Source organism: Apteryx mantelli, chromosome 2 (genome assembly GCF_036417845.1).
Source record: "Apteryx mantelli isolate bAptMan1 chromosome 2, bAptMan1.hap1, whole genome shotgun sequence".
In the NCBI taxonomy this organism is placed as follows: domain Eukaryota; kingdom Metazoa; phylum Chordata; class Aves; order Apterygiformes; family Apterygidae; genus Apteryx; species Apteryx mantelli.
Window position 1 is genome coordinate 123,685,703 of NC_089979.1, and position 15,755 is coordinate 123,701,457.

Below are 15,755 nucleotides of genomic sequence, written 5' to 3' on the forward strand. Positions count from 1 at the left end.
ATTCCTCACCAAGAGAGCAATGCATCACTGACCCAGGTGGCCCAGAAACGGGAACACACACCCACGGAAGTTTTTAAACCTTTGGTTAGACAAAGTCTCAGCTGACAATGTCTAGTCCTGGGGAGAAAACCTTTCCGAGCAGAGGCCAGACAAGGGCACCTCCACAGGTCCCTTGAGCCACCATTTCTATGACTCTATGACAGTAAGAAAGAGTAAGTGTGCATAGAAATGTTTTTCCCTAACAGTATCATCTTTTTTATGCTAATATACATACACTTCCTGTGGGCTTTTACATTTCTTTTACCACACATTAATGAAATTACAATTTATCCAGTTTTACTTGCAACCTTTTGAAAAAGACTGCAGCTTTTTATAAAGCTCTTTTAAAGTCAAATTCAGAAGCCTATATATTAGTGAATATTTCAAAAAGTCAAAACTGCAAATCAAGGCAAATTTTGCAAGACATTGAGATTAAAAGAGAAATTTTATCATGGTATGCCATGTGAAAATATTTACCATATATTAGTAGGACATGTTCATACGTACTGAAAAGCAAATCATAAACCATCAAGTTTTGGAAGACTAAGACACATGAAGATGCTAAGTATTCTTTTGGAGAATACAGAATGATAATTAAAAAAAATGATATGGACCAAATTGTTAAACAACTGATAGAAAGAAAAAACCTACACTAGAAGCATTACTAAAAGGAAGAATAAGAAAGCAATGAGTTAAAATAAAAACAAGTTAGGTCCCAGGAAATATTTTTTCCTTTTTTTAAATAAGACTGACAAAAAGGTACTGTAAATGATGTATAATATTAAGATCACACAATTTATACTAAGCAGAATTCAACTTTGGCAGGGGCAACATATTTAATTAGGAAAACAAGATAGCTTTTTCTTGATGAGGGGAAGGAAGTATGGTATTAGATCACCAAGAAAGTATATCACAGAGCCAGAAGAAGGCAGTGAGGCATTTGGGGACTGCAACTGAGCAAGAACAACCTTGGTTTTGTGAGCTTGGACAGAGCGCCTCAAAGACTAGAGGATGTAAAGTAGAACTGATGGACATAGATGAATTCTAGTCACAGAGAAATCAGGTTCAAGTATTTCAGAAAGTAAGTAATTTTATAGTTTGAAGATCTCTGTATATCAATGCTATTTATAATATAAGTTATGCTTATCTTCATAATAGACTATAGTTATGCTCTTCATTCCAATCTAACAGTCATAATGTGGATCGTGCACAAGCTTGAAATACTGCAACAATGCTATAGAGTTATTTATGCAATATATATTTGCAGGTACCCCCATTTATTTTCAGTAATGACAGAATTATTCCCACATATACACACATTTAAAAACATTCATCACCTCTCATTCTTTAATCTAAATGTGCCTATCTTGACATAAAATTAATCTGTGCTCTTCAGCCAATTTAAAAGCCTTAATTCCTCTAGCATCCATAAAGCTTTGCCTGTGTTTTGAAGTGTCTTGCATTCAGCTAACTTAAGTTTGCATAAAAGCTAGAACCCAGTATTTGCTTTTATACATGCTGAAGCTCATTACCTTTGCAGAACCAATTTGAGCATTCATTATTCTTCTGTTTTATCAGAGAAATTATGGGAACACCACTAACATTGCCTGACAATTGACAGATTTTCCTAGGAAAGAATCCTGCAGTCCACCAACAGAAAGCACTGTGAATTCAGATACACAGAAAGAATAAGTTACATGGGCACTGCTTTGCTGCGGGGTTGCTAACACCTACTTTAGACTAAACCAAACGTTGATCATCTGAGTTAGCTGCTCTGAAGAAAAGCTAGTTTCACCTTGGAGGTTATTTACCTGTGTATGTCAAATAGATGACACTCAGGAATACAATACCAGCAGCCAGTGACACACCCAAGAAGAACAGTGTCTGAAATTCTTGCTTGGTTAATCTGTCTCTCAGATATTGCAGAAAGGCATACGCCTGCAACAGTGCAAAAACACCTAAAGAAAGAGGGAAGTTATTGTTTAAACGCTCAAAAGCGGCACTAGCTGTTGTAGCAATTGACATAGTTTAGCTATATTTGAACTAGAAAAAAATACATGTACTGTACATCCTTACGTCTGAAAACCAGTATAAAACTACTCTTTCTGACAAATAGCCTTTAATACTTAACAGGGATGATCCTTCCTTCCAATGACTGAGAAACTACTTTCCAAAATATTCTTTGCTTAATATCATGACCTCCAACGTCCACTACTCTCTTTGCCTCCAAATTAAACTGGGGTGAGGGAGAAGATCATCTGAATACAGTTTGCTTACATTTTGACAAAACACACAGGTTAACATACCTAGATCTAGTGAAAAAGTATAATACAGCTCTTGGCTAGGTGAAGTAATGAGTTGCAAGGAGAGAACCCAGACAAGACAAAAACAAGGCTAATATAGAAACATACGGGAATTAAGCTACTGAACAATACAGCAGAATTTAATGAAAAAAATCCCAGTGATTCAACAATAGCTTTGTAGAATTCAGGTGTCTGTAACAGTGGAATTCACTTGGTAAGCACCCCGCACCCTCAAAAAGGCAGCTCAAGAGTTTCAGACAAAACCAAATCTTGGACATTTCAACATATATAACCAGATCAATGTGAAAATTATCAGTGAAAATTCACTGGTAGCTGACAGAAGAAAAACACAACTCAGGTTTATGTTCCTTCTCCAATTTAAGAATAAAATTGAGGTGCATGCTGTTGAAATCTACTATGTATGAACTTCTAGAGAAAGGCACAAACTCTATTCGCTAAACCCAAGTAAAATTCTTCAGAATTTGCAAACCTATGGTTTGATAATCTTTACTTTTTTCATTATATTCAGAATATTGAAAGAATCATCATTCAACTAATAATTTTTAAATATTTTTCTGGTACATTTTAATGATATGCCAATTACTGCCCCAAATGCAACTTGGTAAATGATTATTCATAAGAAAAAAGTAAGGAGTCTAACAGACCAAGCTATAATCACACAAACCGTATATGGTCTTAGTTAAATCAGATTTAGGATGGAGGTCATTGTTGACAAGAAATCAAGATGTTTGAATGTTTAACAACTATTGAAAATTAATTTACTTTAAAATCAGTAATTTAAAAATATCTTTCCTGAATTGTGATTTAAGTAATTTGTATCTAATTAACTTTGAAGACTATCAACTCTAAAAACAAACTGCTCAGTAAAAACTGTGTTTATCAATAACAGATGTTTCAATTGTACAATGCTTGAAGGCAACATTATATTGCAAAACAGTATAGATTATCAACTAGTAAAATAAGTACTTGTCAGAATGAGGAAATGCTCCAGTGTAACAGAAGTGTTTTACTTCCATTAGCTCACACAAAGAAGGATAATGTGTCAACTGGGAGGAAAACTTCCCCACTGCTACTAAATAGTGCCTTTTTTTCCTTTAACACTTCAGTTTGTTACCAAAGGAAACAGAGCCACCAGGGTTTGAGGTTTTCTTGTGCCAAACAGATCATTTGGAAACAAAGACATCTGGTTTTCTTACCTGCAGCTGCCATGTGTTCACTGGTTCTAATGGGCTGAAATCCCACAAAAGGTATCTGCATCGATAATATTAAACCCACAATGTAGAAAGTGCTATATGCTAGAAAGAGGGGTGGGGAGAGGAGAAAGGTGGAAAGATAATAAATGAGTACACACATTTCAAAAAGCCCTGGTGCTGTATTAGAGTCCATCTTTCCCCCCACCCCCCAAACTGCAGTGACACAAACAGAATTGTATCATTTTAAGTATTTTGGCTGTACTAATTATTTTTCTTTATCCTTTCTTTGACTAGCATAAACATACGTATTGCATCCAATTTTAGAGAAAGGAGCAAAGTTTTGCTGTTCCTAATCGCATTGCTTTTTCCTCCTGCGCTTAAGGATACCCAAACCATCTACCCAAGACACTCCAGCTTGGAAATAGTTTCCTCTTCCTCTTTTGCTTTCTTGCTTTGGTGGGGGGAGAGGGAAGGCAGAGGTCTCGGATAACTCACGTAACAAGTGACAAAAGAAGCTTTCTACATGAGGAAAGACTGAAGGGACGACCTCAGAGAAGCAAGACATGTAAGAGAATCCATTACCTAGTTAGGAAAAGTAAGGTGTGCCTTTTTTTTTTTTTTAAATAAAAAACAGAGGCATGCAAAGAAACTGAAAAGCAACAGAATTAAAAACAAATATTATGCATATGTATTAATAGACCCATATCAAGCATGGGGACTCACAACACAAACTAGAAGCCAAGAACACAGTAGTGTAATATGAATAACTATTATGTAAATATTCATGTACTTTATTTTGACAGGATTTCAGTTCTAAGTATTCCAGGGTGAGGAAAAGAAGGGAGAGAAAGTGGGGAAGGAAGAGAGAAATACCAATTTTGAGCAGACATGAGTCCAATTAAGTTGGCTGGTTATTTCAGATGTGAAGTCCAAATGAAGTTTTCTTCATTCGGTGACAAATAGCAACAATCTACTTCCTAGATTTTTTAGACTCCTACAAACGATAGACCATTGTCTTTGTTATGGCCTGGACTTTATGAAGAGATTCCTGATCTCATACATCCTCTGCTAAGCTCCATGTGAACAGGTCTGGGGACAACATCATTTACCAGCGGTACTGTTTTCATAGTCCCTGGGTGGTGTCTCTCAGGGATTATGGTCACAGGGTACTTTATGCTTTGCCAAACATCACAAAAAAGTGACTGATGATGCTTCCAACCACTTGCCACCTTTGCTGGTGCATTCCTTTCAGCATCGGTATTTCAGAAGTTGGCCTAGTTACAGATTATTCTCTCTGATGTCACTGAAATATATTTTTGCTATATAAAATTCAATTTTCAAGGAATTCACTACAAAATAAATCATTCACTGTATCATGAAAGCGTTACAACACTGCCATCCTGTGGAACTCCAATGATTGGCATTAATCACTACATTTCACATTCGTTAAAGTCAGACCATTGTAAATCACCATTTTTAAGCCTGGTCCTACAACTGTTACTTTCTATTTAATAATTACTTATGCATCCCTTACTTTCCATCTCTTTCACATGGCTACCAGATCTGCCTGCCTGGGATCGAAAAAAGAGCCAATTTACATAGCAATAAAGCTTTGCTAGGAACTTGATACATCGAGGTGACACAGCATCACAGCTTCCCTTGTTCCTTTATGTTCTACTGTTTGTATAGTCTTTGCAAAAACACTAAATCCATTTTGCTTCATGCAGTCCACTCTCATGGTTATAACTTTAATTAGGTCAACAACCACCTAACCTACTGAATAAAGCCATTTTAAAAATGGCTGATAATTTAAGTTGCTGTGCACTGCAAAAACATGAGAATAACCTACTGGAAAACTTATCTGAAGAACATCAGCAAATACTTCACCACACACTTTCAAGTGATGCATTATAACCACCAGAAATAAGCACTAAACATCTGAAACTTCAGAACACAGAAGAAGTTGATAAATACATGCCTGCACACCATTTAAATGATGAAACCCACCACAGAGAAGAAGAAATGCATTACTGAAATTAAGTTTTAAATTCTGGAAGATCCGTAAGTGCTTCTGTTATTAAATACTTTGAAAAGCATACAGAACTTAAAAATTGTACAGAAAAAAATTACAAGTTGATTGAGGTGAAAATTACTAAGTCTCTGAAGTGCATAATCATGAGCTAAACCTGTATGGTACCTTTCCAAATGTAAAACCATTTACATTTTAAATGTATGATAAACTACAATAAGAACTATAAGTACAACAATAGAAAATTAATATTAGTAGTTCCTGCATCTGAATAAGTAGGCTATTTTCCCTATGCAAATGCTGCTACTACACTGGAATTGTAAGCTAGTTGATCTTACTTACTAACCCAACAAGATCTGAATGAAAGTTACTGACCACTGCCAAGACTTACTAAAAAACAAAAAATCAAACAAAACAACCCCCCCCCAACCCCAATACTCCCCCTGCCACATAGCTTGATTTCAAGTGTTCAAATGCATTGGCATGGTCACCATTGATACCAAGTGGGTCAGAAGTTACCCGGCTGCATATTCATCTGCCTGCAAATCATAAAATACCTTAAAATTGGCAATAAGTTCATGTTCTGGGAATTTTTTTACCCATTAAATGATTCTAAATTATACCACACATCAGATTATGTCCCACTAAACTTGTCTTTGGTATATGACTATCTGTATGAAAAACATCCCACGACACCATCACTGTTTTTTTTAAATCTTCATGCTGTAAAGTATTTTCTTTTCCATATATTTTTCTACTATATTAAATGAAATATTCTTCAATTACAAAAATTAGGATTATGCTAGTTTAGAATAAAATTAAGCAACCAACCTAGAGTTTAAAAAAAAATACTAGCCACTGTCACTTGTTAACAGGTTACAAGAAGTTTTAACTGCACATCTGTAATTTTGAGAATTTAGAGACTCCTGCGTTCACATTAGGAACCACATAACACAGACACTCCAAAAATATCTTTATTCTCCCTACTTTCGTGAGCTTTTGTAAACTCACCCCCTTATCTGAATAGTCTAGAAGAGGAGCACAATTTCATTTCTTCCCAGAAATGCTTGAGCATTCTTACCTAAAAAAAACATCCTGTTAAACAAACTTTTCACATACTGATGCAAGATGTGCAGACATCTCTGTGTAAGGCTTCCCATGAAAGTTTAAATTTAGCCAGCAGTGCAGTGAAACACTTGAGCAGCAAACACATTTTCATTCTAACAACTCTGAACTGCAGCTCCCTCACAGATGATGGACAGTAATGTCTCAAAACGCTATAGCTATTTACAACACAAATACATACCAAACACTTTAATTTTTATTGAACTGGAAGCACTATTTTCCCTGGATAAGTTCAAAGCCTAGTTCATTAGGCTGAAAGCTGAAAAAGCAAGAATACTTATTCTTTTTTGTTTCTAGTTACCACGTCCCTTTAGGATTTTGTAATAGATTTCAGTTTCTCTTGCTTCTCATGCTTCACTCACAGAAATTGGAAAGTGATAATGTTCAATACACCAATTGGAAATGCAAACTAAGATGAATTACTCCCCCCTTTTGTTATGAAGAACCTAATGAATATTATCATTAAAAATTAGAGGGTCAGCACTTTTTTTTTTTAAGAGTTCCAGTTTCTGAATTACATAAATACATAACTAAGAAGCAAAAATATATATATTTTTGGTAATAAAAATGAAAAAATCCCATAATGAACTTGAGTAAATATTATATTGTATAATTGTTTAAATGTGTGTGTAAAAATAGTAATTTCTATGACAGGCATTGGAAAAAAAGAAAAAGCTTAAAAAATTAAAAACCTAAAACATATTTACAAATATGAAACATTGTGAGATTTTACCTTTCAACTCATACTATGTTCTCAAACTACCTATTGTAAAGTAGCCGAAAACGTTCTAACTTATAAATATTTGAATGTCAAAATTGCTTGTTATTTCATACACCCACACCCACCTCCCTACCCCATGGCCAGCTGATTTAACTTGTAAAGTCTATATAAACTGTTGACAGAGTATTTGAATGTCAGGCAAATCAATTAAAGTTACTCTCCTAAGATCACCGTTCATGGAAACTGGAAGGAAGACTGATCCATTAAGCCAATAAAATCTTACAGATTCATGTGGATTGGACAGACTCTTAAGCTGCTTTTAGTCCTGGTTATATAAACATTATACTGGTGTTTAAAATTTCCTATGCCTTTTCTCACATATGTCACAATATGCTGTAGTGCTTGCGTAAATTTTGCTGCATGTCTTTTTAAAAATAGCAATTATTTCACATACTAGGAAGAGGCAGGAAGACGAAACATTATTATATACATAACTATTTTATAAATATATTAAAAGGCTTCTACAAATATCAAATCATCTTGTTATTTCCTTTTTACCTCAGTGTGCTAGAAAGAAGAGAAAATGAATTAGTAACTATATCTCTGAGGTTTTGGAAATGTGAACGATATTAACTCCCTATTTCCATGCTGTAGACAATAATCAACTATCATCTGTAGTCAAACTAATAAACTGCAATCTGATATGGAATTGCTTCATTCCCACCTAATGCAAAACATAGGTGTAATTAAATTCATATGTCATGATTTAGCATTTGACAATGACTGTTCAGTGAAGAACATATTTCAAGGAGAACACTTACCGATGTAGACCCTCCTGCTGTATCTCTGCATCAGCAACAGAACAAACACATGCAGTGGAATAAGGTTGATAATGAAAACATAACCACCCCATGCAGAGACCTATGAGAAACGGAACAGGATATCAGATAACTTAAATATGATCTAAAAATACCTGTAAATTCTTAGGCTAGCCAATACTGGATTTATACATACTGATAGTCTAACAGGAAAACATAAACCCCATCTAGATAAACAGTGAGAAGTACTACTAATACTACTGAAATCTTTTTCAACATTTATTACCAAAAAAAGAAAGAAAGAAAAATCAATATACGTGGTGTTACCAAAATATTAAAGTCTTTGAAATAGGCCAGTGCATTTTCAAGGCTATCTTTCTTACACTTTCCCTTTCTGCCAAGCTAACCTGGTCACGCTGGCAAACAAGAATGTGTTGCCGGGGGCTTTTCCCATGGTGGAGGCTGCAGCACAAGGTAGCAGCAGGACTCCCATCTGGAATCCAAAATTTTCCTACGACATACAAATTTAGCACTACACTCTGTGCTTTCTGGTGGGGACAGGGAACAGTAGCTCTAGCCAGAGAAAGGAGAAAGGGAGCAAGATATAGCTCTGGGAGCAGAACCGCTGGGGCAGAGCAGCCAAGGCAGGCTGCAGTGCACAGAAGGAAACAAAAGCAACGGGGCAGAAACACAGGGAAGCAGGGCTCAGTGCTGGAGTTTGGTGTACAGCAACATCGTGGATATTGTGAACTTGCAGTAATAGCAGCACTTGCAGTATTGGTATGATGTACTTAGTATTGAAATACTACAATGTTATCAATATATCACTCATTGTGAGCTTAGATAAAGATTTAATGAGCTACCATTATAATGTGTTATCTAAATTCCTAATGCATTTAGAAGGGCCAACGTTGACAAGACAGTCTATATTTTAACACATACTCACTTGTCAAATTTAAGTCTAGACTTCTGCCATATGTGCCATGCCTACCCTAGTTCTTCATTTTTAGAATGCACTAGCAAACATGTTTATTTTAATCATACTTTAAGGCTTAGATTCATGCATATATTTTTAAAACCCTAACATTCAAAAAGAAACCCAAATGACTATGCTCTTTAAAACAAACTTGAAAATAAGGACAAGGCAAAGTACTGGGTTTTGGTACTAATAATAAAAAAGTTCAGTGTTTAAAAACCTGGGGTAAACTGATTCAGACAATCTGAAACAAGCAGAAAAGAAAATAACTAAATCTTCTAGAAAATCATTTTAGATTATCATGATTCTAATGCCAAACCACTAGAATAAAGTACCATGGTATACACAAGCAATTTATCAAGACAAAATGTTGTACAAAGATAAATAAGAGAACAGAATGAGAACAAAAGTGTAATTAGGACACTTACAAAGGAGAGGTTTGAATGATGCAGGTAGCTTAGGGTTTGTATGGACTAAAGACCTGCATTTTTAATTAACATCTATTCTCTAATTATCCAAAGATTAAACCAAATCTACAGACTTAGAAGAACTGAAGATTCGTTTCTAAACTTTGTAACACAGTGGAGGCTTCCTCATAGACTGGGAAAAAGACAGCAGTGGAAACATGCTATTACTCTTATGAGGACTACCTCAGTATAAGGCTTTGTATTTATTTTGAACCCTCCTCATAAAAAGCTATCCCAAGCCAAACTGACATAAGTCAAATAAACGCTAAAAACATCATGAATGCAAAAAAAAAGAAACAAAAAAAAAATCCAAACCCTCTCCTTGTGGATGCAATGCTATGAGTCAAATTACCACATCAGTGAGTCAGACACATATTTCAAGCAGATTTAGATATCAAAGATTTTTGTCAGTCTATGCAACATCCACTCCTCTTTCGAAGAGCTGCTCCCCCAATTTTCCCAGTAAGGAATTACTCTTACCACCTCAAAGTTGAGATTTATTTAATTCTCAACTGGTAATGCAAAGATGCAATGATTCCATCAGAGGAAAACAAATGAGTACTACATAATGAAGAGCACAATTATGTTCTGTCCTAAAACTTCACCTGAGCAAGATGTCTAGAAGGCACATTAAATTCTACCACAAAAGGAAATATATTATATGGCAAACCACCACCCAGGGTGGAAGTGGGTACACTTTATAAAGAATAAACTTCTATCATCTAATCACTGATACTAAGCTATGGACAAATCTTAACGTTTAACTAGTTGATAATACTTAAAATGAAAAGAAAATTAAAGAGAAAACACTAAATTACATTCAAGAATTGAATGTAATGATGATGACACTGATTTTGTAGCTTCTGTCACCATGCACACTCCAGGTCGCATCCCTTCCCTCCCATACAATTCCACAGACCAAGACGCTAAGTCAGACTAAGAAGGGAGAATTTGTTCTCCTGTGATTTTTCAGCAATAAAATCGTAAAATTGTTATTTGCTATCTGTGTATTTATGAACACCCCTTTCAGAGGATGCCATCAGATCGGCCTAACATATAAGATACATAAACATAATAACTCAAAACCTTGTCTGTGATTTTGTACTGCACAGAAACCTGTACCACACATACAGGATCTTTTCACTGTAACGCAGTATAAATGGCAATGCTATGTTGAAGTGGCTGTTTATTTAACGACTTGGCAGAAGGAAAGGAGGAGAAATGAGGGGAGGAAATAAACGTACTCTTTACAGGAGATAGCTGCCCTCTTCTGTGACTTGCACAAAGTGCTAATATTTGCTGTTAGGACAGAAGGAAAAAAAAAATCCCACACAACCAGAAACTGAATATAAAAGCTAGAGAACTCTAGACAGCATCCAGACAACCTCTGAATTAGTCTTGTATTTTAAATTAAGGCATGCAAAACAACTCATAAGTTCATTTTTCTTGCAAGTCTACTTACCTAGCTGTAGAAAAGCAGTATTTGATACCTTGATCTTAATACCAAGCAATTATCCTGACTGTCCCTCCATTAGTCATTTTGAGGCTATTTTTCCTCCCAAATTTATTTTTCATGTGGCCACAAAAAAAAGTTCACGAATTAGGGGAAATAAAGGTCTTTGTTTCATTGAGATTGGAAAACTCTTCAAGTCTAAGGTTTCAGAAGATAGGGGAGAGACAATTCCACCCAGTTCTACTACTTGTTTTAGATCCAATTTTACTACTGGTTTTGTCTTTGTTAGCTTGTAGTAAGATCTCTGCAATAGCCTCCATTTTCATAGATCAAAAAATGAAAAGGGACTTGATGATAACTTTATCTGACTTCTTGCATAGCATATGTCATTGAATTCATTCAGTAGTTCTGATTTATTCTACTGCTTAATTATACCCAAAGTAGTAGCTTTCAGTTATAAAAATATAGCTGTGTATATAAATTTATTATTAATATTATTGTGTTTCAGTAATAATAATGTACACAGAAGAATATCAAAATGATTAATTCACCTGGACCAAGCAAATTCCATTGAATCAGAGTTTCTACTCATAATGGAAGATGAATTTGCAAGTAAAGTTATTATATTTAAACAGTGTTTTTTAAAATTGTTGCAGTTATGTATGCTTAAATTTAGATAGTTTAAGTTTCAAAGTATTTATCATGTCTTCTTACTCATATTTAAGTATTTGACAATAAAATGAACAAACAAATTTACATTATGGCTCCAAAAGATTAATATCTCATTCTGCTGTGCTTTAGCAACATACGAATTAGGTCGGTCTTGCTCACGTAGCTTAGCTATAATATATATAAAAAGCTTACCATGTAAAAATAGGATAGGCAGCAGCAGATTGTCCAAAAGACTGACCCAGTTTTCACTGACTTGACCTTTAAAAATAATCAGGTATTTATGAGTGATAAACAAATACTGGGCAACACTACAAAATTTCTCTCCAAGACAGAAGATAAATTTTACTAAAGTATTTTTACAGCTGTCAAAAGAACTTCTTTAGTACCTATCAAATTATACTCATATGCTTCTCATGTCCATAAAACCAAACTGCAAGTGCAATTCAGTTGACATATGACATGTCGCTTATACCCATCTCTCTAGTTAATGGGAAGGCAGGATGCAATGCAACTGTCTGCTTCATCATCTGAGGCAGAAAAGTAGCTACAACACCTCTGTGCCACTTTGTCCAACGTATTACACCACATTAAAATTGTAAGTGTGGACTATACATGCCTTCCTTTGGCTAGCATCAGTCCCAACTCTGCTATTATAGAGGTGAGAGCTATTCTATAACTTTGGAAAATTTACTTAAGGTTAATGACAGCATCCATATATAACTAAAGGTTTAGTGGGATCCATAAACTGGGCCCAAAATATGATTTTGCACAAAACTGACAGTGGCAACTGTGGTGTGGGAAAATAGGAATGATAAACTGACCTGAAATGAAGCTGTAAAGTTATCTATAAAATATATCTGATCCATACATAATTCTACAAAACTTTATGCAAACAGTATTGCACTATGCAGTCTAGTTAAACGTGTTCCATAGGAACAGATGAGTGCTATCATGTCTTAGGTACTACCAAGTAACAACATCGGTTGATTCTATTATTGTTATCAAACACAGCATGAATCTGGAGCTGCAGTTTATTCCAAGTTAAGATTAAACAAACAAAGAGGACCTTTTTTCAAAGCCTGCACTTCAGTAACATCACTACTCAAACATGAAAAACTTGAATTCCTTTCTCCTCTACTCCTACCAGCAATATCCCAAGTTTGAAATATTCTAAAGCTAGAAATCTTGTGAGTACGTCTGCTTATGACAAGTAGAACTCTTCAAAAAATCATGGGAAAAGTTGTATTGACCATGTATATATCATTCAACAGACACCCAAAATGAAAAGTACATGAATTCAAGGCAGGCACAAGGGACAGTACCATGCTGTGTCTATGCTGAATTAATGATATGGCTATGCTATCTGTGATATTTCCATATTAGATATAACAGTCCAGAAAACCAACTCTGGCTTATCTATACCCCTTCATATGGAATGGCCTTATGACAGTCAAGCAGTGCTTGCAAGTAGGCTAATTAAAATACATTAGACTAGGCTTTTCAGGCATGCAAACAGTATGAATATCCTGCTCTATGGACAGCTTTGGGTATTTAGTCTGGATGCTTCAAAGCCTAGACCCTCCATAGAGTCAACAGCTCCCCCAGCAGGCAATTCAAAGCACTTTATGTTCAGGGTCCACTGCTTTCCACCAGCTAAACAGGAGGATAAAGTCTGATATCCAGATAACATGAATACCTCCAAAATTGAAAAACAGCAAAAATCCGCTTTGTTTTGTTTTAAATTTATAGATCCCTTATTATTAGAGGATACTGTACAGTTGAATAATAGTTTTAAATAACAAACTAAAGAGCATTATTATGAAGTGGTTTAAATCATGTGACTTCTCAGTACTTGCCTGATCCCAAGCCAAGGGGAAGAGAGATGAGAGGGAGGAAGAAAATGTAAGGATTCAATTTGGATCCTAAGAAAAATCAGTCATTTGGTTGGAAGAGGAACCAAAAACCCTCCCAAAGCAGAAGACTTAGCAAATACTTACCCATAAATAGTATGTGAACTGCAGTGCAAAAATAGCTATGCCTTCATTGTCAAATGATCCTGCTACCGATCGAGATATGTAACCTGGAACTATGGCAATAAAACAGGCAGCTAAAAGCCCTGCTCCCTGGTTCCACAGTTCTCTGGTGAGCAGGAAAGTAGAAATAGCTGTAAGGCCGCTAAAAACTGGTGCTAGAAACACACATACGTCTCTTATATGGACCGTCACGTTAAGCATATTTAAAATCCAATGTATAAGGCCTGCTGTCACCATTAGTCCTGGGTACACCTGAAAGGAGAATAGAGACACCCAGATTAGTGCAGAAAAATGACTGAGGTAAGTTTATTTGCATATAATTTGCAGTGAAATATAGTCATTTCTTAAGCTGTTATCAACAGTGAGCAGATGAAGTTATTTTAGTATTGCTTTAATCATATTTTGCCAACAACTTTGAACACCAGAAGTTCTTAAAATTTATGCAATTGCTAGCATTTGGGTAACAATCCTTTTTCTAAACAAATAAGCAGCACAAAAATAATATCCTATCTTGCCTGACATTTTTCATATAGTGAGATGAATTTGTGGTTAAGGTATGTAACCAGAAGCTAAAGTTTGCAAGAGAATTTCAAGACAGCTAAGAGTTGTTTTATTTTATTTTTATTTTATTTTAAAAGAGACATTTTCCAGCCTTACTTGTTTTTCCTCCAAAATGCATCATGCAGCTCTTCTATTTCTCCTTGCCCGTAGAGAAAGAAAAAACGTATATCAACGAGCTTTTTTTAAGCTAAAAAGCTGACTGACAGCTGGAGAGCTGAGTGTATAGAATATATGTGGAAGATATTTGTAGACATCTTTGGACTTGAAGTATTAAAATAAAGTCCTATAAAACTGAACAAAGGTGTCCTCCACGAAAGTGTAGACTTCCACAAATCTACTGAATCTATCAAAGAATACTGGAGAATGTTAAAACATTCTTAATAGTAATTTTACCCTCCCACATTTATCAACACTAAAAAAAACATGTATTAGAAAAATTAATATGGACTTCAGCTGCCTTAGTTTCACTCCAGAATTAAAACAGCTTTTGTATTAAATTAAATTAACACAGATGATGGGATGTTCCTCTGCATAGATCCTTGACAGCTGATTTTCAAGATAAACTACAAAAATTTAATGTGACGTAAGACTTCCAAAATAAGGTGTGCAATTGCAACTTTCATTTTATAAGTCTTTAACTTCAGATAAGATGGGTATAGAAAAATGTTACATAAAAAGGGTCTCACAGGTACCTCGAAGATACTAAAACAAATGGTCATCTAGTTGTTACAAAAGGCTTTGTAAATACATTTAAATGGTATTTCCTATAATTAATATAAGTTTTAATGCACTTTCAATGTCAAATATGACTGTGTTACTTAATGTTACTAAAGCTATTCTACTAATGAAATATATTTGTATCCTGATTTGATAATGTTGTTTCTTACACCTTTCCTGTTTTGTAACACACATCAACATCAATCTCTCCCACTGATTTAATTTTAAAAGGTCTTTTCCCAGTGAAACCCTAACAACATTTTCCATACACAGAAAAATGTCCATTCAAAATATATTACGGGATTAAAACTTGTATGCAAAATGAAAAAAGGCAAAAAAAATCCATTTGAAAAACATGTCTAAATCTCTTAAGGCATCATTGTGTAATGATATTTTCTCCACACAAGAAAATTGGAATTACAGGAGTCATAACGTTCTTATTTATTACTATTAGAAGTTGATATGCAAGAAGGTACCACTCAGTTTTGTGCTTCTTGTTCACAGTATGCTGTTGGATAAGAACTAAAGCATGTTGACTGACTTAGTTCTGCAGCTAGAAATTAAAAAACATCTTGCTATTCCCTCTGCAGCAGTTGACAATAAAAAGCTTATTCCATTAAAATTCTC

The 15,755-nt window shown here is 34.9% G+C and overlaps 1 protein-coding gene across 2 annotated transcripts in view; it reads right to left on the bottom strand.

The window, feature by feature from the left end:
- STT3B (STT3 oligosaccharyltransferase complex catalytic subunit B) overlaps window positions 1-15,755 on the bottom strand; it is a 52,832-nt gene that overhangs the window by 16,024 nt on the left and 21,053 nt on the right. For both annotated transcript variants that reach the window (XM_067291467.1, XM_013950773.2), the window contains 5 exons: window positions 13,815-14,102; window positions 12,010-12,075; window positions 8,253-8,352; window positions 3,560-3,658; window positions 1,851-1,997 (listed from right to left, as the gene is read on the bottom strand). In XM_067291467.1, coding sequence (XP_067147568.1) covers window positions 1,851-1,997; window positions 3,560-3,658; window positions 8,253-8,352; window positions 12,010-12,075; window positions 13,815-14,102 — 700 coding nt within the window. The remainder of the gene's footprint in view (window positions 1-1,850; window positions 1,998-3,559; window positions 3,659-8,252; window positions 8,353-12,009; window positions 12,076-13,814; window positions 14,103-15,755) is intronic.